A 24,817-nucleotide genomic window follows, 5' to 3' on the forward strand; every position below is an offset into this window, starting at 1 on the left:
GAATGATCGGAGTAAAGAATGTTCAATTTTAGCTGATTGCTGCTGCCCCAGGTGTGTGTGTGTGTGTGTGTGTGTGTGTGTGTGTGTGTGTGCGCGCGCGCGCGCGCGCGCGCGCGCGCGTGAGGTTAATGTAAGGAGACCCAACTCACAGCACGGGGTCTGACACAGTACAAGCGTATTCATAGGAACAAGGGAATAGATACAAATTTTTGAAAATACAGTAGATGGCAGCAAAAATGTGATATAAACATAGGAGATGCCTAGATCACTCCTGCTCCCTTTGCCTGGTCGACTCCTGGGTTCCATACGGCTTCTTTGTAGGGTGCTTTGTAGAGCAGTGACTCTCAAACTTCCCCGCACACAGGAATCACCTGGGGACCTTGTTAAGCTGCAAATTCTAATGCAGTAGGTCTGAGGTGAAGCTTTTAGCCTGAATTTCTAACAAGTTCCCGGGTGATGCTGACATACTACACCCGCTGACCATATCGGGAGGACTGCGTAAATTTAACGTCTTTCTTAGTTCACTGTGATACCCTCATGTCCGGCAGGGTGATTCACACCATAGTAGGTGCTCCATAAATATTTATTGGACGAATCACAGAGTATACAGGGTTAGTATAGCAGTTCGGAGGGCAGAACAATCGCTGTCCTTTGAACTACAGCACATTGGGGGTGTTTCAGCTTCTATCAGTCTTTCCCTCTGTGAAATTACCTCATACTCCGTGGGGGTAAGGATGCTCATACCAAATTATTTCTGGTCTTGCCAGCTCGCTGCCTCCATTCTAATCCTTGAAGTAGTGGCCCTTTCCATGTGGAAGGTAACGAACCCTGGTTTGCAAGCTCTGAGGAAACCTTGCTGTCGTCTACAATCGCTGCAGACAGATCCTCTCCATCCAAGAAGGGAGCAGAGGGCAGAGAACCTGCTGGTGTGGGAATTTCCGACTTTGGTGCCTATCCAAGGAATTGCCACCTCAAATCAAATAAACAGCCTTTTAACAGTGTATGTGAGAAGGAAGTTTATTACACTAAAACACACAAATGTAATAATAGTGCCATTATTTACTATTATCGTTTGTGATGATGATAACGTCACTGGCAGTTGAGCGATTAAGCGTGCGGGGGACTTGGGGGAGGGGGCACAGGGCTGTGAGGGCAGGAGAAAGAGGAACTACATCTCCCAGAACCCCCCGGGAAAGTCCACGCCGCGGCGGCGGCGCCCCACCCCTTTCGCCAGCCGGACCCGCCCCGCAGATGACGTCACAGAGGTGACGTCACGGCGCCCAGAGCGAGGCTGGGGTAGAGAGGCCGACTGAGCAGGAGTCGTCCGCTTGTCGTGGAGGCTGCTAGGGAGCCGGCGAGAGGGTGAGCGGGCGAGCAGGAGAGCGAGCTAGAGCAGGCAGGAGGGAGCGACGCGCGGCGCAGAGTAGCGCCGGGGCCGGGCCGCGGCGGAACCCACAGCCGGAGAGGGGCAGCCCGAGCCGGGCGCCGCGGGGTCCCCACCCCCACTCGGCCGGACAGTGCCCGGTGTTCCCCCGTGCGGGGGGCGGCGGCGGCGGCTGACGGGACCGGACAGGATCGCGGGGGTGTTGCCACCTCCACCGAGGAGCCGGCGCGGCCGCAGGCTCTTCAGAGCCGGGGCCCGGGGCCCGTGATAGACGGGCCGAGGAAAGGAGAGGCGGCGGCGGCGCAGGCGACGGGGAGGCAGCGGCGACACCATGTCATCCCCCAGTCCGGGCAAGAGGCGGATGGACACGGACGTGGTCAAGCTGTATCCTTCGTGGAGGGGGGATTCGGGCTGTCGAGGGGGGGGGCTGTGTGAGGAAGCCCAGGGCACCCCTGAAACCCAAGCAGGGGCCCTGGGGCACTCCAGGCCACTGTTCGAGGCTCCCTTCCTCTCCTCCCTCCCCCCAGTGCCTACGGCGGCTCCTTGGCACCTCCCAGGAGCCGAGAGCCTTTCCAGCTCCCCCTTTATCTGCAGCACCCCGAAACGTGCGTTGTTTCTCGCTGTTCTGCACCCCCTTTGCCCGTGACTCTCCTCCACGACGTTTGGATTCCCAAGACGACGTGTTGTTTTTTTTTGTTTTGTTTTTTTGGTTTGGTTTTTTTTTTTTTTTTTGCAGGACCAGCTACCTCTCTTTATCACCATGTCCACCTCAGGGTCTCTCCTGTTTGCTCGCTCTGGATTTAGGGACTCGTGATAGAAATTCCCGAGAGTGAAGCCTTTCTTCCTTTCTTGAGATGCCTCCATTCCCTCCACTCACTGTGCTTCTTGAACTGGGGTAACTCAAGTGACCTCCTTTATCCCTAATTCCTTTCTATATTAGGAAGAGTAGTCTGCTCAGTGCCCCCTCTTGTAATAAAGAGCTCTGAGTGTTTTAAATTAGAGACCCCTGTTAAGCTCTCGGTTCCCTAGAAGAACCCCACGGTTTTTCTTTTCACTGACAAAGCCTGTCCCACCCATAGTTGTATGCAGTGAGGACCCCCAGGCCCTCCATAAGCCACCCTCCATATTGTGGATATGACAGCTGGAGGAGGGAGAGAAAGAGGATCTCCTTGACAAAATAGCCCCTGTAGTAGCCACTTAAGCAAACTCTGTCTATGAGGGTAAGGTTCTTGGGGGAATAACTGCCCTGATTTTACCAAGTGACACCTTTTATTTCACCCCACCCCCCAACTTTATGTACTCTGGAGGTAGCAGTGGGAAAGCTATAACTGATAAGGGCCCTTCGGGCAGAGGTTTTGGTTGGAGTCCAGACTGATTATTTCGTGACCAGCTAGAGAAATTCGCGAAGGTTCCTGTGACAAATGGAGACAATTTTTGAGGGGTAATTTAGAGGGTTGGGGGAGAGAGAGAGGAAAGGAGCCCAGTGTTCTGAGCACCTAATCCCTGGGGAGAAGGGGAACCGGGGATGGGGAGTGTGGTGTGTGAAACGCAGTTAAAAAGTCCTGTCGCCTGCTTCTCTTTCTCCCTCACCCCCATCCCCCCACCATTTCCCCCTGTTGCAGGGTTTTGTTTATATAACTCAAGTTGTTTGGCTAGATTCTTCAGGTGAATTCCTTCTTTCTTCCTTTTATTTGTTACTGTTTTTGATCGAACATTTTTCCTCTTTTTAGAGATTGATGATTATTGTCAAATACTGTCATGGAATTCTCAGAAGTTTTTTAAGAAGTAGTTTTTGTATTTGGTTTAGAAGTGGGGGATGGGAGAGAAGTTGCCTGGGCAAGAGATTTTTTTTTTCATAATCTTTTCAAGAATAGGGTGTTTTCTCCTCACTCGGGAAAACTTAGCCAGAAATTAAGAACAGTAGATAAAACTACTAAGTTTTAGTATTTGAAGTTCAGAATTTTGGGGTGGTGGGAAGGGGGATTACAGAGAGGGGCAAATAGTAAAATATATGTTCCAAATACATGTCTAGGCACAAGTGAAATTGACTCTTCCTGAGCTGTTTGTGGCTGTGATTAAGTTTTGTAAACGTGTGAATGATACCAGTAATGTTGGCTTTTCATAATGTTGCAGGAAAACTTGTAACTATGGCTGTGTGTTCATTTTACACAAAGCAGTTTCGGGTTTTATTTTTGTTTAGAAACTAGGAAATGACATGGTGGCAGCATCTGAGTTATTTTTATCCTGAATTGAGAGTTACTGTCACACCTAATGCAAATTTCTACCTAATGTTTAATTGGGATGGAGGTGGAGAGAGAATTCCAGCTGTTTTTGATCAATGTCAGTGTCTCAAATTATATATATACATTTTTAGAAGATTGAGGATAAAGGGTGAGGCCTAACTTGACCTGATGCCTTTTCCATACAGTGCCTTTTGTTCATTTAGTAGTTGTGGCATCTAGAATGATTACCGCATTTAGGAGTCGGGGTGTGGGGGGTGGAGAGGGAGAGGAAAACAGACAAAGAACAGCAGGGTGTCTTTCTCTTTTTTTCTTCCCCTAAGTGGCTTATTTCATAGCTTATTTTTAGTAGAAGATGAAGAAAGGCAAAGATGCATTGGCCTTCTGTTCTTTCCCCACCTTCCTCCTTTCTGACAAAAGAAAGCAGAGGCGCTTTAAAATCATAGATCTCTGAGATAGGAGGACAACAGTCTCGGGACTTAAAAGCCAGAGGTTATCTTTGTTTCATGTTTGTTATTTTCTGGTCTAACATAGTTTGGAAGTTAAAATTTTTGTATTTCCTTTTGTGTGTGCATGTGTGTGGTGGGGGTGAGAGATTTTGTGGCCTCTTTTCTCTGTTGAATTCACATTAGTAGGCCCAAATGGAGCCCATAATTTTTGAGCAAGGTATATTTAGCAAAAATTTAAGGAAAAATTTCCCAACCCACTATTAAAATTAGTACAGTTGTGTGAAAGGGCCGGGGTTGAAAATGAAAGATGGTGGAGAGGAAGTAGAGAAGGTCTGAAGGAATGTACTTGCTTTTTGCCCCTCAGTGCCCCTTGATGATTTCTTTGGTATGGAGGCCAATAGCTGGTTTCATTGCAATCTCCTGTTTCAGCCCATTTTTGGATGTCTCCTGAGTGTAATTATGCCACCACGATTTACAGCTTGGCAGGGAACCTATAATAGTAGGAAAGTAGTGGTGTGGGGGTAGGGAGAGAAGGGGATGTGTAACTGATTGGCCACTGCTTTCCACCACCTAGCTAGGTTCTTTCCGAGACACTGTCTCTGGTTGTTGTTTGGAGTCAGTGCAATTTCTTTTGTGACGGGTTGGTAGGAGGAGAGCTGACTCTCAAGTTATGCAGGGAGTGAGTGTTTTGCACCGATGCACTTAATAATCTGCTGGGCGATTATGTTCTGAAACTCTGACTCATTCATTGTTTCTGTTCTGATCCTTTGCTGAGGGTTGTGCAAACCTCTCCAGGAGCCTAGAAACTGATGTACTGACTTCTGGGTCCTGTAGGAATTTGTCCCAATCAAAAAACTTACAGTCAGCCCAGATCCTGTGGTATGGTCGTGAATAGTGTGGCCATTTGTTTGCAAAGTCAGGTAGATTGGTGGTACCGTGCTGTTCCCAGCCTGGCAGGCGTTAAGGTTTCCATCTCAAACCCAAACCCAGGCTGATGATTTAGATTGTCTGAGAACTGGGACTCTGGTGACCTTAAAGCGTGATTTGCCCTAAAGGAATATCGGTTTAAGTTCTCCCTGGTGGAGGAACAAACAGCTCAGATTACACGGGTTTCCTTGTTGGTGGGGGTTACTCGTCTCACCCTGTTGCACAGCCTGGTGATCCTTTTATCTGTGAACCAGTGGCCCCTGCTGAAGGCTGGAGCTGCTTGTTTTGGAAAAGCGTATGCAGGGAAAAGGCCTCAGGCACAGCTCCTCACAGCTCATTGGCTGCTCTGTTACTACCCGGAAAAGGAGGAGGGGTGGAGCTACCAAACAGCTGATGGAGAGTGTGACCAGAGTGTTTATATACAAAAGAAGTAGGGGCTGGGGACGCCTTGTGAGTGGTGTTACAGGATTAAGTGTATTTTCAAGGGGTGAAAAAGAGGAAAACCTGACCTCTCAGAGTACAAGAAATAAGCGTTCAGGGTTAAATCAGAAAAGTGAATCTGATAATAATGGGGACTTGGCATGCACTGTATTTGTTATTGGTGTGAGATTTTGGAATTTACTTTATCATACTAAGTTTTCAAAGATTTCCTTTTTCAGAGGGAGTTGTGGTAACTTAAAATAGGATATGCCGCCACTTTAAATGTACTTAAATGACTCATGCAGGGATTCAAAAGTATGGTACAAATGTAAGTTTTCCCTACAAAAGCTTGAAGAGTGATAGAAAGGGGCAGTGACTCTTACTAAATTCATTAGCAGCATTTAGTGAAACCTTACAGAATCCAGGGTGTCTGCTTTAGGGTTTCAGAAGCTTTCAGTAACAAGTTCATCCCCCTAAAATGTTTGAGCACCCACTTCATGCCAGGTTTGGTGCTAGGTGCTAGGGGGTTAGTAGTGAAAAATTCAGTGTGGGTGGTCATGATGCTTATGTAACCAGTTAAACAATTTAAAAAAAAAAAAAAACCAAAGTAGAGCTGTTTATAGTGGGTCAGCATTGTATGTATCAGCTTTTTGAATAACTTGTATTTACTTTCAGAATTGACTTCAAGGAGAAGAAAGATTAAAAAGTGAATTTTATGCAATGGGATGTATGGGGTGCTATATTCCCATTATTTAAAAGGTAGATGTTAAAAGAAAATGGAAACAAAAACATTCAAATGCTTAACCCTTTGACATCAGCTTTGGTATTTTGTTGTCAATCAGTAATTATTCTATCCCTAAATTAGTAGTCTTTGTTACTCTTTAATTTGTGCTCAGAGTATAGACGATTCTGTAATCTTTTAACTAGCTCCAGTGTCAGTTGAGAGAACCTGTGTTTTGCTTTTATTTCCTGTGGACTCTGTTGTTGTGAGATGTTGAGGTGGAAGGTGGAACAGCTTTATGGTCTTCAAGCTAGAAATTAAAGGTTTGGCAACTCCCAGTGTTCTGAATTTGTCTTCTCTGCCTAGATTTTGGTGACAAATATAACATACTGGTACTTATTTTTGTTAAGCAGGAACCTACATGAGTAAGCATTCACAGCTTCAGAACATCAGAGTCCTGCAGTGCAGTTCTAGTAAATTACACACAAGCCTGAAAATTCAGCTTTTAGGGGAGAAAAATCTTTTGCAGATGTGACCCATAAAAGTCCCTTAACCCTGTTTGTATGCATGTGTTAGAAACACCTGGATTTGTTGTTTTCCTAGTGTTGTGCAATTTCCCTAGTACCTTGACCTGTATTGTGTGTGTGTGTGTGTGTATACACGTGTATACGTATATATACAAACATATGTAATATTTAGTATCTTGTTCACTCTTAACAGATTTGATGGTTCTAAGAATCATTGGATTTTTTTTAAAGATTTTATTTTAAAGTAATCTCGACACCCAGCATGGGACTCAAACTCACAACCGCCAAGATCAGGAGTCGTATGCTCCACTGACTGAGCCAGCCAGGCGCCCCAAGAATCATTGGATTTTTTAGGCTTGCAATTCAGACCTGCAAAAGTGCTTATGGTATAATAGCTTCTTAACTATAGACCCACAGTGTACGTTTTAGTAAACTACTTTAATGAAAAAACTTAACTGGATCATGCAAGTAGTAAGACAATTGAGGAAAGTATAGGTTACAAAAGGGGGAAGAAAACAGTCACTCATAATCCTATCCTTTATACAGTGGTTCTCAAACTTTAGTGTGATCTTAATTACCTGGAGGGTTTGTTGAAATAGGTGCTGGGGTACTAGCCCTGGAGTTGTCTGATTCAGTGGTTCTAGAATGGGGCTCAAGAACTTGCATTTCTAACAGGTTCCCAGATGATCTTGATGCTGTTGGTCCACAATAGGGACCACAGCTTAAGAACCATTGTCCTCAAATATTAACATGATGGTGTTTTTTCTTATCAGTCTCCCCCTCTCCCCCATATATTATTTTCAACCTGTTGATCATCTTGTATGTATGTGCTCTGTTTTTGCTTAATAGTTTTTGCAGCTTCTCCCTTCCCCCCAATTAAAAATATCAAACATAATGAATAGATCATGTAATATGCCATTCCGTGCCCATGCCACTGATTTAATTCTTTGGCATTTTGTCTGTGATAAGATTGAAATTAACATCTTGTACATAGGCTTTTCTTGTACTTGTGGATTATTTCTGTCTTCTTCTAGATCAAAGAAGGTAACCATTTGAATTAAAATATTTAATTAAAAATCTTGGGGCCCCACACTCACTCTGCTCTCATTTTGTTCTGTTGTGTTTTAGTTGGTGTGATTTCAGCAGTGAAGCAATCAACCTGTCCTAGTGATGACAAATGAATTCTGATCTCTTTGTTTTATATGGTGTGTGGGTGGGTGGGTGGGTATGTCTGTGTGAGTGAGTGATAATGGCGATCCTTAAATTAGGGACACTTTTGTACTTGCCAAAGTGCCTACTGTGAGTTGGTATATTAAATATATACGTTCATGATTAGATCTGACTGGCAAGAGCCACAGAATTAGTTGGGATATCTTGAATTTGTTTCCTTCTGCTTTTCATTGAGGTATAATATAAAATAACTGTATATATTTAAAAATGATCAATGAGATAAGTTTTGACAGAAATATCACCCATGAAGCCTATCATCACAATCAACCATTGATTTGGTTTCTGTCACTATAGATTATTTTGCATTTTCTAGAATGTTATATAAAGGTAATTATAGAGTAAGTTCTTTTTTTTTTTTAAGTGACCCAATTATGTGTTCCCATAAGAAACCCTCTTTATTTTATTTTTTTTAAGTTTGTTTATTTATTTTGTGTGAGAGAAAAAGCAGGGGAGGGGCAGATAAAGAGGGAGAGAGAGAATCCCAACCAAGTTCAGTGCTCTTAGCACAGAGCCTGATGCAGGGCTTGATCTCCTGAATAGTGAGGTCATGACCTGAGCTGAAATCAAGAGTTGGATTCTTAACCAACTGAGCCACTTAAGCGCCCCTAGAGTATGTACTTCTATATGAATTCTTTCATCATATTTTGAGATTTACCATGTTCTTTTTATTGCTGAGTAGTATGTCATTGTAAAGCTATACCACAATTTGTTTACTTACACATTTTCCTCTTTATGGGCGTTTGGGTTATTTCCAGTTTGGAGCTATTACAAACAAAGCTGCTATGGATGTTTTCTTTTCTTTTGGGTAAACATATAGGAATGGAATAGCTGAATCATGGGGTGGGTATAGGTGCTTAACTTTTTAACAGATAGCCTGCATTTAATTTTGACTGATTGTATTTCACATACATTAAGATTGTGACATGAAACATGTATTTTATTTTTATTTATTTATTTATTTTTTATTTACTTATTTTTTTGAGACATGTATTTTAAAGGAATCCCATTAAATAGCATGCTTTGAAAGCACTGATTTCTTTTTTTTTTAATATATGAAATTTATTGTCAAATTGGTTTCCATACAACACCCAGTGCTCATCCCAAAACATGCCCTCCTCAATACCCATCACCCACCCTCCCCTCCCTCCCACCCCCCATCAACCCTCAGTTTGTTCTCAGTTTTTAACAGTCTCTTATGTTTTGACTCTCTCCCACTCTAACCTCTTTTTTTTTTTTTTTCTTCCCTTCCCCCATGGGTTTCTGTTAAGTTTCTTAGGATCCACATAAGAGCGAAACCATATGGTATCTGTCTTTCTCTGTATGGCTTATTTCACTTAGCATCACACTCTCCAGTTCCATCCGCGTTGCTACAAAAGGCCATATTTCATTCTTTCTCATTGCCATGTAGTATTCCATTGGAAAGCACTGATTTCTTACCTAACTCTGTCAAGGCTAGTTTAGTAACTGTTTTTCCCTCTCCTCCATTCAAAATTAGTGAATTAAATTTTCATTGTGAAAATTTTGTGGCCCTTTGACATGGTACTTCAGGAATTACGGTCACAAATAACTTATTTTTGCATTTGCTAGTAAGACTCTTTGCTTTTCTGAAAAGATAAGCACACTTTTTGTTGATGGTACCCTTTTCTTTTTGTAAAGTATTGATAAGATTTTTTTTATACACTAGTTTTGCTTAGCACTTCCAATTACATTTATAGCAGCTTACAAATATTTATGTAGGACTCTGTTGAGGTCTGAATAGTATCTTCAGTTTTCATATGGACTAAATTCAGAAACCATTGGCAACTCCGTGGCAGAACTGAAAACAAGATTCTAAGAGTTAGGGTATCCCTTACTTAATATGTTTTCCTGGAATTTTTTTTAAGTTAGTTTTTTTAACAAAATAGGTTTTTGTGTTTTAAGTTTTTGATGTTCCGTATAAGTTATTTGATAGGTCGATGGACATTGCTATGAGAAAATTTGACGTTGGTTTGTAATGGTTGTCATCACACTCTTTCTGATCAATTACAAGCATTTGAATTTATAGGTGTTTATGCGTGTTGCTTACACAATTAACATATTCCTCGCACTTTGAACTTTAACTTGCCTAACAAGAAGAAAGACCACCTCCTGGTTTATACTTCTTTCAGGTGGGAGTCAATGACGATTTATTCAGCGCGTAGACCTTTAGTTCAGTTGTCAGACGCCAGGATGGTGCTCTGAGCATGTATGTATGTTAGAGAATAATTTTCGGATTGCCAAAATGTAATTGAAGTGCACTGTGGAAACCTTTTGAAAACACAGAAAGTCAGCGTGTACTTTTGGGAGACTGTTGTTACGTTAGTAATTCTCCGGTGGGGTGGGGTATCCCGTTTTAGGAGAATGTTACGCTTTCTGGGCAAGTACTCTTGTAGCTTCTTCTCTGCACCTCACCAGATGCTCGCGCAGGGTGTCTGGTTGTTTGCAGGCTGGTGCTCGCGCTGGCTGCCGTGGCTGGCACCTCTGGAGCCAGGTGGTGGAAAGCCCCACAGGGCAGCTATATGCGGATGAAGGATCCCTTTTGCTTTCCTCCGCTTTTTAGGCATCCAGGGCTTGAGGTAGGAGGTTTAAACAGGTGCTGCTGATCTTTTGACCTGGTCCTGCGGAGAAGTCGGGGAGGAGTAGGAAACCCGTATGAAGGGGAGAGGCTTGGCTGGACTTTGTCATCCCCTGGAAGACAGACATGGCTGGTGAGTCCGTCCCCGGGCCCACAGCAGGTACCTGGGCTGTAGCACTTGGAGGAACCATAGTTAGGGATTTAGAATATTGTTTAATTGACTGGGAATGGAATCTTATGTCTTTCATTCAACTGCTTGGTTTCTAACTTGTAAACCACTTTTAGCGAGGCATTATGGATAAAAAGTAAGAGATATTCTCTACATGGGAAATTGTTATTAATGTTGTAAGCTGTGCATTTTCTCTTTAGCTTTGGGCAAAACGTTTCTTTTCCCATGTATCGTGTTTTTATCACGTACACTTTTCAAGGTTTCTTGGATTGTAAAATCTTAGTTGAGGTAATATAAATAGAAAATAAGATACAGAGTGTGCCTGGTTCGTGTTACCTCAGAAGCAATTGGGTTACTACTCTGCTTAGTGAAAATAAATTTAGTTGTTTTGTCCAAATGGTGCCAGTGTAACTGGTTATCCGGATATTGCTTTTAAGTCGGTTGATGTTATATTACATGGTTTCAGGAAGGTTGATTAATTTTAAAAAATAACACGTATTTGGGGAAACATTTTCCATTGTGGTTACCGGTGGAAAGATGATTCAGGTAGAATTGTGTTCGTTAAGAGATCACTGGGTGTAATGTAGGTGGTTATATTGTTTTATGGTCTTACAGACTACTGAATGTTTAGTACCCTTTTGCTATTTATCTAAACCTGTATATAAGTTAGTAAGTCTCCCTGGCAACAAAGCCTGAAACTACATAACCCTTTTTGTTTCACTCCAAAGTAAAGAAACGGTTTACTTTTTTTCATTAACAAATGGTCAGTTTTATATGGCCTTTATATATGGTCCCACAGCTGTGAATTGGTACTTGGTCAGATCACTAATTTAAACTAAGGCTTCTACAATGAAATCATCCCATGATGTAGATCTTGGAGATTGGGGGGCTTTATTACACATTATTTACACATTCGCATATTCAAAGTATATTAAAATGTATAGAACATAACACATGTTTGATAACAAATCACTGATTTTGGCAAGACAATTTGACGTGATTAAATCTGTTAATTTTACCAACTACAGCCACCATCTTCGTAATGAATAAAGGGAAAGCAACTATTTTTTGCCTCCCTGTTTGTATCCTTAGAGATTAGAAGCAAAAACAAAATACTTTTAAGTCAGATTTGTTTTATGGGTGGAAGAAAGAGAGGAAATAGACCTTTGAGTGTGTTCTTTAGTCTGATTGTCTGGATTGCTGCCCATTTCTCCTGGCAGTTAAGAAAGGCAGGTCTTGAATGTGGTCTTAGATTATCAAATGACATATATTTGAGTATACCTGTATTGCATCACTTATGTAGTTGAGAACACTTATTTGCTTCTGTCTTTCTGTAGGCTCTTTAGTTAGAATAGTTAGGTACCATGTTCTTTCTTTTAGTGATTAATGTGGCTTTTCCTTTGAGATTTAGCTAAGAGTTTTATAACCTGTAAACTATGATATGTCAGGAAGACTATTAGTGGCTCATCAAGACTAATCTCATTTCATATATTTTAATTTATATGTGTTTTCTTTTTCTGGTGGTGTTCCTAGCTTATAGTTTGAACTGATTTCTAGAAATCAAATAAAGTTAAATACACCGGCAGGAAATCACACAAAGAAACCTTTGAAGAGAAGGTATTTCCAGACCCTTTACAGTATCTTACATTCAAGCTTAAGTGAAAGTAGTAGTGAAGCCAGGTCCTTTTTTTTTTCTAGGAGTTTGGAAATTAGAGTATACTTGGCCTAGTTCACTTTGTGCAGTTTGGCAGTTATTTATCAAACTAGAACTTATGCTAAAAATACATAGTAGTTTACAACTTTGCTATGTATCCTCTGAACATAAAATAGGCTATGCCTTAGATTTGCCTTAACCCTGCTCAGTGAAGTCAGACACAATGGAACTTAACACCTGAATTTTGTGCTCTTATACTCCAAAGGGCCTGGTCTCTCCTTGCCTCTGAAGAATTTGGTGTTTCTAAGCTGGCTTTATACAAACTGGTCAGTGTTTCTGAGATTCAGAAAGTGCTGATTCTATTTTCTTTTAGTAAGTCCTCAAGGTAGGAAGTCTGGAGGTCTTTATCACCCACATCCTCCTGTGCTCTCCAGGCAAGGTAAATGGGAATAGTCCCCTACCCCTGTGGGAGCTTATTCTCAGGACTTAGTTCTAGCTCCTTTGCATCTTGTGATTCAAAGAATGGCTAATGAAATACATACCTTGTCTACTTGTGCTTATTGTCCATTTTTGGGGGATGACTGGGTCTGTCTGCACAAGCCTTTGAACTGGATTATCGTAATTGACACAGATGCCTCTCTTTCTATTTGCTTAATGGGAAAGCAGAGTTAGTAATTCAGTTGTTTCTAGAATTACAAATTAGGGTATGATTGGGATGTTTTTAAATTTGGGCTTATTATTTGAATGCATTGGATAAAACACAAGGATTTTAGTCTGTCAGTTCTGGCTGTTTTATTTCTCAAAAGTCATTCCTACAGTGTTTTGTCAGCTCTTATGACGTTCTGATGACATTTTATTAAAGTTAAATTTCGGTAGATAGGACACTTACATAGATTTTAGCATGTTCTTCTACTTGGAGAAAACCTGGAATTCAGATAATAGTACTACAAAGCAATGGTTGCTTTCTGAATATAAGGGCTCTTTGAGTTGAAATGAATAATTGTATTTCTAGGCAGTATCCTTTGTGGCTTTAAGTAATAGTTTGAGAAATACTAATTCTTGGCTGTATTGCTTCGAATTTAGAGAGTAAACTCTGGTAACTTTGTTTTTATTATTAATGTCAGAAATAGAAGCCAGAGTTGAAATTAGGAGTCTACTTTCCATTCCTGACTTTTAATTCAGTTTTGCTACTTAGTAGTCACATTTGTTATGTGAAAAATAGAATTAAAACAGTATAGCCTAATGCCCTCGCTAATCCCATTTAGGAATGCAGGAGTCCTAAAGAATGAAAAATGACACTAAGTTTTAATATGAATGTTCTGTGTTTTTACAATAGTAGATTAGATGGCATTACATTTTATATTTTTGAGGTATCTGAATTGTATGTTACCTGTCAATAATTTAAAAAAATAATATAAGCCATGTAATAGTGCCTGATTTACAGAAGCTTTGATCAGCATAGAATGACAGCATGCTGTTCCTTTCAAAATTTATGTATTTAATTACCTAAATTATATTTTGGCTTTTACATTTTTTTAAAAGTTTTTTTTGAAAGTTTATTTTGAGAGAGAGAGAATGAGAATGAGGGAGGGTCAGAGAGAGGAGAGAGCGAACCAAGCAGGCTCCATACTGTCAATGCAGAGCCCCATGCAGGGCTTGAACTCACCAACCGCGAGGTCGTGACGCTTAACCAACTGAGCCTCCCAGGCGCCCCTATATTTTGGTTTTTAAAAGGTAAATTGGGGGAATGGGAATATGCTTGAGTAAAAGGATATGCCCAGAGCCAGGATGGGATCCCATCAGAGTCTGACACAGTTCAGTACTTAAGCATTTAAATATTGTATTGTTATTTCTTTAATTGTTTTCTAGATATTTTGAAGGTATGTTTCACAGAAAATTTAGTTGCTCACATTTTTTTAAAAGTAATCTCTAGGGGCTCCTAGGTGGCTCAGTCGGTTAAATGTCCAACTTTGGCTCAGGTCATGATCTCATGGTTGCTGGGTTCGAGCTCTGCGTTGGGCTCTGTGCTGACAGCTGGGAGCCTGGACCCTGCTTCGGATTGTGTCTTCCCTACTCTCTGCCCCTCCCCCGCTCTTGCTCTGTCTGTCTGTCCTAAAAATAAACAAACATTTAAAAAGAAAAAATCTCTGTATCCAACATGGGGCTTGAACTCATGACCCCAAGATCAAGAGTCTCGTGCTTTTCTGACTGAGCCAGCCAAGCACCCCAGTTGCCAACATTTTTATTGATATTTAAACTCTGGGTGTCTGGAATGGATCAGTTTTGCTCCATATTACAGTAATTCCAATTATGAGTCCCCAGACAGCTAAGCATGTGTAAAAACTTTGGACGCTTAATTTTTTAAAACTTGAGATGAAAGAAAGCTTGGGAAGTAATGAGCCTTTCTCATTTTCTGCTGTTTTTGCCTTGATGTTTGATAGCTTTTACATTTTTTTAGATAAACGTTTAATTTTTGATTTACAGAAAAGTTGCAGACATACCACAGAGAGTTTCTGTTCACTCAGTTCCAGTTACCGCTGTGCTGCTTTGTGTTCCAATGGCACGTGTCAAAACTAGGAACCATTATTGGTTGGCGTATTACTATAAACTAAACTTCAGGCTTTATTCAGATTTCACCAGTTTTTCCACCGATGTTCTTTTCCGTTCCAGGTTTCAATCCAGGATACATTACATACAGTGGTCATGTCTCCTTCGTATTCTCTAGTCTGTGACAGTTGCTCACTTATTTCTTGTTTTACGTAACATTGACAGTTTGGGAGTACTGGTCAGGTGGTTTTTGGAGTATTCCTTAATTTCAGTTTATCTGATTTGTTTTCCTCTCATCATTAGACCTCGTGATAGTAAAGGTACTTAAAATTGGCCAAGCTCATTCTGGGGTTTTGGAAGGAATACCACGGAGGTGAAGTGCCCTTCTCATCACACATGGGGGGTGTGAGGGGCATACATCTGTCCTCATGCCTCATGACCTTGCAGGTGATGTTGAGCTTGGTCCACTGGGCCTTAGTGGTGCTTGCCAGGTTCTTCCACTGTAAAGTTACTATTTTTCCTTCAGTATTCTATTCCTTGGAAGATAGTCACTAAGTGTAGCTGACATTTAAGGAGCGCCAGGGGGAGGGGGGGTTCTACTCCTGGAAGGAGTTACTGTTTTTGACTTTTTAAAACTTAATTTTTTATTCAGATTCCTTCTTCAGTGTGGTGTCTTCTCTCCCTTTAGTTGTGGAGTTTGTTCGTCAGTCTTCGGGTCAGTTTCTGGGGTGTTAAGGATGATTTGATAGTTACCTCGTTGTGTTCGTGGGACGAGGTCCTCCTCTATCACCGCCATCCTCCTGCTCATTGTTTTTGATTATAATGTATTAGTGCATTAATCTAAGTTGTTAGGTTTTGTTCAGAAGTTACATTTGATTTTGAATGAAGTGTAAATTGGTACAGGCTTTTGGAAACGAAATGGGATGTAAATATATGAGGATGTGGTCTGGGAGCACACAGATTTGGTGGATTTGTTTATTTAACAATTTGCATGGCAAGTTTAACTCTGTACATTTGGCTCTTTTTAGATCTATAATAACTTTTATATGTGAAAATAAAGATAAACTTAGAGTGAACTGAAAAGGTATTAGTTAAAAGCTTCCTATGTCAAGGAATTCTATAATAGAGTTTTAGACCAGAAAGAGGGTTTAGGGTGGAGTACTGATAAAATGCCATGACATTCTGCATAGCTTCTTGTTATTTATCAGTTATATAATTAACTTTTAAGAGAGAAGAATATATTCTTATCAACCACTAATTCTAGCAGCAGATCATTATTTTGGCGTGTAGAAACATTTTATTCTAAAAGCAATGAATTTTTCACCATTTTGATGTCTTTTTTTTTTTCTTTTTAGCAGTTCTGTTTGTAGTTTCAGTGAAAATCTTGATATAATTGTAGTTGTCAGTTTTAACCAGAAATTCAGTTATGGGAAGATTGTTTAGAATTTCACTTTTTCTTTATTGCAGAATTTCCTGAACAATTGAAGCTTACCCCTTTATTTCATTTTTTTATTGTTATTTTTTTTTAAGTTTATGTATATTGAGAGAGAGTATAAGTGGGAGAGGGGCAGAGAGAGACAGAGACAGAGAACCCCAAGCAGGCTCTACACTGTCAGCACAGAGCCTGATGCGGGGCTCAAACCCACAAACTGTGAGATCATGACCTGAGCTGAAGTCAGATGCTCAACTGAGTCACCCAGGTGCCCTGAAGCTTCCTTCCCTCCCTCCCTCCTTCTTTTTCTTTCTTCCTTTATTCCTTCCTTCCTTCCTTCCTCTCTTTTCTTTCTTTCTTTCTTTCTTTCTTTCTTTCTTTCTTTCTTTCTTTCTTTCTTTCTTTCATTCATTTTTGAGAAAGAGAGAGACAGCGCACGAGCAGGGGAGGAACAGAGAGAGGAGACACAGAATCTGAAGCAGGCTGCAGCCTCTCAGCTGTCAGCACAGAGCCCAATGCGGGGCTCGAACCCATGAACCATGAGATCATGGCCTGAGCCAAAGTTGCATGCTTAACCGACTGAGCCACTCATGTGCCCCAAAACTTCCTCCTTTAAATGAGAAAACTCATTTTACTTAGACAGTATTTGGTGTAGTTAAAAAAAGTTTTCAAGTTTACTTACTTTGAAAGAAAGAATATGCAGGGGAGGGGCAGAGAGAGAGGGAGAGAATCCCAAGCACTGTCAGCACCCAGCCCGACGCGGGGCTTGAACTCATACATCATGAGATCATGACCTGAGCCGAAATCAAGAGTTGGATGCTTAACCGACTGAGCCACCCAGGTGCCCCTGTTATAGTTTTATTTTGGTTGATGTATTTGCCACTTTCTCCTTTCTCTCTAGCAATAACACTGACAGATGATGAAAGTCATAAAAGTATATAAAATGCATTTCTTTTCTTGAACAGAGTATATTTATAGTTGAGGCTCTTGGGTAAGTGACCTCTGGAAAAGTAATAGTGAGATACTAAAATTTGGCCAAACCCATTTGGTTTCTGGGCTAAAAAGTTAAGCCAAAGTATCTCTCTCAGGGGCTTCCTTGAAAATAGCGAGGAAGAAAGTAGAAATTGAATATTAATGGAAAATATCTTGCTAGTTATAAACATAGTAGTAATAAACAGTTATACACTCTTTGAGATTGTAGAGGACAGTTCAGAATTTATGTATCAACTTATGGGGACGCCTGGGCTTTTGTGTGGTAAATAAGTCAGAAGTGTTTATAATCAGCTGTTTATTGGTTTAGTAACCCCGGTGGTGTGCTTTTTTTAGACCTTTGGCCTTAAATAATGCTAGCACTTGGATGTCGTGTAGGTGCTAAGAATCAGTAGTGTGGAGCTTTAGGGCCATCTTACTGCTTTGATGACTCTGTGCCAGATGTTGAACTGGTTCTTTTATATTTGTTTCCTTTGCTCACTTTCTTAAGTTTGTGTACCCGGTGGGCCTTTACATAAAACAAGAAGCAATCAAGACTTACTTTTTTAGAGTAGTTTTAGGCTCATAGCAAAATTGAGAAGGTAGAGATTTCCTGTGTCCCTCTGGCCCCACTCATGAACAGCCTCCCCCATTGTCAACATCCTCTGCCAGAGTGGTACATTTGTTTCAATTGATTAATTCGCATTGACACATCATTATCACCCAAAGTCTGTAGTTTACATCAGAATTCATCTTAGCGTTGTATAGCTATGTGCTTGGACATATGTGTGATGATTTATATCCATCATTATGGTATCCTACACAGTATTTTCACTGCCCTGAAAATTCTGTGTTCCACCTATTCATTCCTCTCTCCCCTAACACCTGGCAGCCAGTTATCTTTTTATTGTTTTCATAATTTTGCCTTTTCTAAAATGTCATATAGTTAGAATCATACAGGAGGTAGGCTTTTCAGATTGGCTTCTTTCACTTAGTAATACGGATTTAAGTTTCCATTGTGTCATTTTATGGCCTAATAGCTCATTTCTTTTTAGTGCCAAATAATGCTCCATTGTCTGGGTGTATCACAGTTTGTCCATTCACCTTGGTGAACCATTTTTAGTGAAGAGATAATACTATTCTAGTGGTTCCTTATATTCCAAATTCACCTTTGTATTTTTTTTTTAAGTCCCTTAGTAGTGACTAGTTAAATTTTATACTTCTGGCCCATTCTGTCCTCAGCTGTATCTTTCTTGACCCTTGATACTTGTTCTATAATGTGCTATTTCTCATGTATATATGCATATATATATGTATATATGTTTTAATGTTCATTTATTTGAGAGAGAGACAGACTGAGCATGAGCCAGGGATGGGTAGAGAGAGAGGGAGACACAGAGTCCAAAGTAGAGCTTCATGTGGGGCTTGAACTCACGAACTGTGAGATCATGACCTGAGCCGAAGTTGGATGCTTAACTGACTGAGCCACACAAGGCGCCCCTCTTTCTGGTATATTTCAGTCAATTTTTGTAGCATCCTTGCTTTGCGATGTTATGGCTCACTTTTTTTGGTTTTAATTTGTGTATGTGTGTGTGTGTTTGCTTATTTTTGAGAGACAGCATGAGCCAGGGAGGGGCAGAGAAGGAGGGAGACACAGGATCTGCAGCAGGCTCCAGAGCCTAACATGGGGCTCAAACTCATGAACTGCGAGATCGTGACCTGAGCCAAAGTTGGCTGCTTAACCGACTGAGCCACTCATGCATCCTTGTGGCTCACTTTTTATGGATAAAAAATCTTGGGCTACACAGATTGACTGGGAGTGCTGAGGTCCTAGAGGAATGATGGGTCCTGAGCCAATGAGAGTTTCTCATGCTTTTGTCCCTTTGGCATACATTTAACTTTGCGTATGAAGTAAGTGCTCAGAAAACACCTGTTAAGTGAATTTTGATACATAATATACTACAGGTGGGATGCCTGGGTGGCTCAGTCGGTTAAGTGTCAGACTTTTGATTTTGGCTCAAGTCATGATCTCAGGTTAGTGAGATCAAGCCCTACGTCAAGCTCTGCACTGACAGTGTGGAGCCTGCTTGGAATTCTCTCTTTCGCTCTCTCTTTGCCCCTCCCTTGCTCTATCTCTCTCTCAAAATAAACTTTAAAAAAAAATACACACATCCACTACAGGTTTTTGCCAAGTCCTTGGGTTGATTTTAGACTAAACTTTGTCACCTGTATGGAAAATCAGAACCCTATGTACAGAAATCATGCTGGAGAGAAGCAGATCTTACTCAAACTGTGGTCATCATCAACATGCCTTTCACCACAAGCCTGTGGTTAAAAAAAGGCAGGTTCACTTGAGCATGTCCTTGATCAGGAGTAAAGATCATTAGTAAATTTTGACCCTCAATTATGTGTCTTTTAATATTCTGTGTGATGAAATGAGAAACCTCTTTCCTGCATATTGAAAGTATGGTGGTGGTTTCTAGAAAAAACAACTTAGGTGATTTTGAGTTGGCAACCGAACTAGCTGTTTTTTTATGGAATGCCATTTGTACTTGAAAGTAGATACTTGATCCAGACGTTTTCTCCAAAAAAAGCGAGCCCATCACTCCAAGGAAAACTGCTAGTATATAAAATGATATATGATAAAATGATAAAATATAAGCCTTAAACCAAAAATTAGAATTTTGGGTAACTTGTTATCAGCCACATGCTTGACAGTTGTTTAATACTTACATTTCTGATGAGATTAGTGGTGATATTAACAAATGTGATTTTTTGATATTGTGTAATGAAATGTGTCAACATTAGGAAGATCCGTATAAGTTTGTGAACTTATTTTCCACATGGCCAGTGCATGATAGAAAATCATGCTTGGGTAAAAAAGATTCACTAAAAATTCAAGGTAGACCAGTGGACTTTAACAGTATGAAAAGTTCATTGGTACCGTTCCAGATTCCACATTGCAGTTGGCCTTTAGGAAACTACCCACTTGTCAAGTTTTGGTGTAGTATCAGTGGAAAATGTCGGTATGATCTGAAAAGTCTATTAAACTACTCGTCTTTTTTCTAACTACATTCAAAATGTACCAGATTTAATGCAGAAGCACATAGGACAATCCAGCCCACTTCTGTTAAGCCAGATAGTAAAGAAATTTGCTAAATTTTTTTTTGTTTTGGAAATTATTTTTCATAAAAATGATATATGTTAAAATGTGTAAAATTTATTATTTTAAATGAATTGATGTCTTTAATTTCAAAATGGTAAATATCCATACAAAAGCTCTTTGGGGTCATCGATTTTTTTTTTTAATGGTTTTAATTATTTTTGAGAGAGGGAGCATGAGCAGGGGAAGTGCAGAGCAAGGGAGAGACAGGAGCCGAAGCAGGCTCTGTGCTGATAACAGAGAGCCCAATGTGGGGCTTGAACTCCCGACTGTGAGATCATAACCTGAAGTTAGACGCTCAGCCGAATGAGCCACCCAGGCGCCCCTGGGGTCATTGATTTTTTTTTTTTTTTTTTTAAAGTGTGAAGGGTGCTAAAACCAGACAGTTTGAGAACTGCCTTCACAAATGTATGAAGAGAAGTTGTCATGTTGTTGTAATAGGATGTGCTTTATTTGTACCTAGTGTAGTGTTGGCATAATACTAGATTCTTTAATCAAATATTCAAATCAGATTGAATTGAAGTATATAGTAAAGCAGGTAAATCAATACACATTTAGCCTTGAAGGGAAATTGATATAACATGAAGATGGCAAGTGTTTTCATGTTAGTAAAGAATGCCAGAGTTTACACCATGTTATATAGATTCTAAGACTTTTTTCCTACATCTCCACATCTTTGAAATGGAGATGGCTTTCAGTTGGTAGTGTTTGTCAGCTTTTTTCTTTCTTGGTGTCATGAAATAATGGTGTATTGTCGATATGATGAAATAAGGCAGCACTTTTTTTTTGTCGTTGCATTTTTTGTTTGGAGCTGAGGAGACATTAGACAGCAGTTTACTTCTTGGGCTACGGGATAGGTTACATTAAATTTTATTTTATCAGGCCCTGAGCTGACTCTGGGCAGTTGACAATAGGTCCATTGTTAGAATATCCCATTCATAAAGCAGTTATCTTTATTTCAAGTGAGAAGACTAGACTCTATTGCCAGAATTCAGTCTTTTAAAATAAAGTGTAAAATGTGATATAAGTTTTTTTTTATATGCAAAGCTTTTTTTTTTTTCTATTTAATCATATTGTTGATAGAAACATAATGGTGAGTATTGAGTTATTCCCATTTCTGTTGTAAAGCAGGTAAAGGAGGTTGTACTGTGTAGCTCTTAGAAAATGAAGAGTAACAGTATTAACAAATTATTTTTTTAAAGTTTGTTTTGGCGGGGGAGGGGCAGCGAGAGAGGAATAGGAAGAGAATCCCAAGCAGGTGATTGTCGACATGGGGCTTGAACTCGTAAACTGTGAGATCATGACCTGAGCCGACATCAAGAGTTGGATGCTTAACCAACTGAGCCACCCCAGAATTAAAAGATTTCAAACATTTCTTTTAATTGAAAAAATTTAAAATTTACCAATACCACACTGAGGCTTGAAGAAGTTGTAAGTTTACCTCTGGCTTCTAGTATTCTGAACCTGAGCACTGTTAATATTTATTCTGTGTGGTCTTATGAGGACCTGGGAAGTATGGATGTTCATTTCTGTATCTTTAGAGCAATTTCTGTTGTCTTGAAGAGGTCTATTAAGAGCTGAATTATTAGATTCTGTTACTAACTTTGTGCTTCTATTTAATTCTGTATAAAAACAAAAAGGACCATAACATGGAGATATAAAGATATACAAATAAATAACATAGGCACCCATTTTTTAAAGATTTTTTTATTTTTAGTTTTTAAATATTCTTTTTTTTTAAAGTATTTATTTTGAGAGAGAGCACAAGCAGGAGGAGGAACCGAGGGGGGGGGGAAGAGAGAGAGAGAGAGAGAGAGAGAGAGAGAGAGAGAGAGAGAGAGAGAATCCCAAGCAGGTTCTGCACTGTCCGCGCAGAGCCCAACAGAGGGCTCAAAGCCAAGAACCATGAGCTGATAACCTGAGTCAAAACCAAGATGCCCAACTGACTGAGCCACCCAGGCACCCCAAGATTTTAGTTAAAAATTTTTTTTTAATGTTTACTTATTTTTGAAGGAGAGACAGAGTTTGAGCGGGGGAAGAGCAGAGAGAGAAGGAGACACAGAATCTGAAGTAGGCTCCAGGCTCGGAGCTGTCAGCACAGAGCCCAACTCAGGGCTCGAACCCATGAGTTGGGAGATCAAGCCCCACATTGGGTGTAGAAATAAGTTAAAAAAAAGAAAAAAGAAAAAGAAGAAAGAATAGATACTGGGTTGGATAACCAGCAGTGTTGCCACAATGAACGATAAGTGTTTTTTTTTTCTTTCATTTACATATTTGGGAGCATTATCATTCAGGCTTGGCTTCCCATGCCTTGAATTTTGGTTTATAAATGTTATTTCTTACCTTTATCACATGTCTTACAGATTTTGCTTTGCTGGAAGACTGGGTTACATGATAAAATTATTTATGCTGGGGCATTAAGGGAGAAGACAAACCATTCACTTGTCTCTTCTCACTTATAGTTTATCTTCAAACTTGAACTCAAGACCTAATTTGGGAGGTTGGTGTAGAGGAGGGGCAGCATGTTAGGATGAAAGAAAACTGCCTGGCAGACCATCCAGTGTTCTCGCCCTTCGCTCTCTCTGCTGCTCAGTGCTGCAAGGCCTTGTGCCTTTCACTTCCTTCTTGGGTATCTGTTTCCTTACATACCGAGTAAGGAGTTGGCTTAGAGGATCCTAAGTTTTTACAACTTGAATATTGTGATTTTTATCTGTATAGCCATTTTGCATGTAACTTATTGTGTGTATATATGTAACATATGAAAGATCTTCACAGCCATGTGTATACCTGGCATTGCCTTCTAGGGAATAGAGAGTTGGAAATAGCTTTATGAGGGACCTTGGGTGACTCAGTCGGTTAAGTGTCCGACTTCAGCTCAGGTCATGATCTCACGGTCTGTGAGTTCGGCTCTGTGCTGACAGCTCAGAGCCTGGAGCCTGCTTCAGATTCTGTGTCTCCTTCTCTGTCTGCCCCTTGCCCGTTCATGTTCTGTCTCTCAAAAATGAATGAACGTTAAAAAAAAAAATAGCTTTATGACAAATTTTAAATCTTAGTTTGAATCTTATCTTTATAGATATGTATTATAAAAATAAGTTCTGCAGCTTACTACTTTCTTGGTTTGAATTTTTCCTAGGGCTTTTTAGAAGTGTAAAGTAGAAAACCTTGACATCTTCATTTCTGACTTTCTGCGATAAAATTTTGCTTCGTGTTTAGAAACCTGCATCAATGTTAAGTTTGAGTAGGAGAAGCTCCTGTCTTAGGCCAGTAACAGTTGTTGTCCTTTCATTTCTAGAAATGGATCCTTGGAATTAGTTGAAGTATTCTCAAAAGAACAGTTATTAAAATATTATTCAGTGTTAACTGCTCACCTGCTCACCTAAAAATTCAAATGCTTGGCTTACCATGTTTAAGTCACACTTCGACTAACTATGAATAAATGAGTTGTTACCATTATTACAGATGGTAGAATTAAAGCAAGATCTTATAATCCTTGTCTGGTCATGGGAAGCTGCCAAATTAAGAATGCCTTCTGGTTTTGTCCAGTGGGGTGAGTTGTATCTGTTCCCTGTCTGTTTTAGGAGAAGGGGACTTGTGGTTTACCCGTGTCGTGTTTCAGTTTCATTTTGCATGTAGAGTACATCTTGAAAGGCAGTATGGTTTAGTAAATGGGACAAGGCCCTTGTTAGAATTCTCTGAAACAGTTTAATTTCAAGCCAGTACATTTCTCTCCCTTCTTTGTTCCCTGATCCCTGGTGTTTTGAACAATAGATTTCAGATTGTTTCCATGTTTTAAAACCAGTTCTATCTAATATCAGTCACCTCGGATGTTTGTAATTGGGGTTTTTTAGCTCATTATAGACAAGAATAAGGTGTTAAGTTACAGATCCTTTTACTGAAGTTTGGCTTATTGGAAATGTGATTAAGGAAATTGGTTATCAGTTTTATGATTTTTTTCAAATTACTGCATAACTTTTAATCACATAAAAAGTGTCTAAGCTTGTTCAAGCTACTTTAGGTTATGATTCAATAATATTGCAGAACCAATATTGCAGGTCGGCAATAATATTTACTGGTTAAAATATGGTAGGCCTTTAACTTGCCATATTGTAGATCTTTTTCTTTCAGCTGCCACATTTTTATGAGTAAAACTACAGAAGCAGATAAAACTTCATTTTATTCTGGAAGTTAGTTGGTAAGGGTAATGTAGATAGAATTGCATCACATCGGCATTATGGTTTTTGTTCAACAGATATTCACTGGAAATTTTTCTTTATAGTTTACTATGAAAAATCTCAGATACATGAAAGTGGAAAGAATAAAATAAGTGAATACCTGTAGATCTTCCATGTAGACTCAATAAACATTTTGTCATATTTCCTTTATCATATATGT

At 40.0% G+C, this 24,817-nt stretch overlaps 1 protein-coding gene across 5 annotated transcripts in view; it reads left to right on the forward strand.

Annotated features, from left to right (window-relative positions):
* Positions 1-1,258: 1,258 nt before the first annotated feature.
* UBE2H (ubiquitin conjugating enzyme E2 H) overlaps positions 1,259-24,817 on the forward strand; it is a 101,442-nt gene continuing 77,883 nt past the window's right edge. Inside the window, exon 1 of one of the 5 annotated variants that reach the window (XM_027075467.2) lies at positions 1,259-1,768. In XM_027075467.2, coding sequence (XP_026931268.1) covers positions 1,716-1,768 — 53 coding nt within the window. In that variant the 5' untranslated portion in view covers positions 1,259-1,715. The other 4 variants (XM_027075465.2, XM_053218087.1, XM_053218086.1 and 1 more) reach the window with 4 other exon arrangements.

The sequence above is a fragment of the Acinonyx jubatus genome, chromosome A2, assembly GCF_027475565.1.
Source record: "Acinonyx jubatus isolate Ajub_Pintada_27869175 chromosome A2, VMU_Ajub_asm_v1.0, whole genome shotgun sequence".
Classification (NCBI taxonomy): Eukaryota; Metazoa; Chordata; class Mammalia; order Carnivora; family Felidae; genus Acinonyx; species Acinonyx jubatus.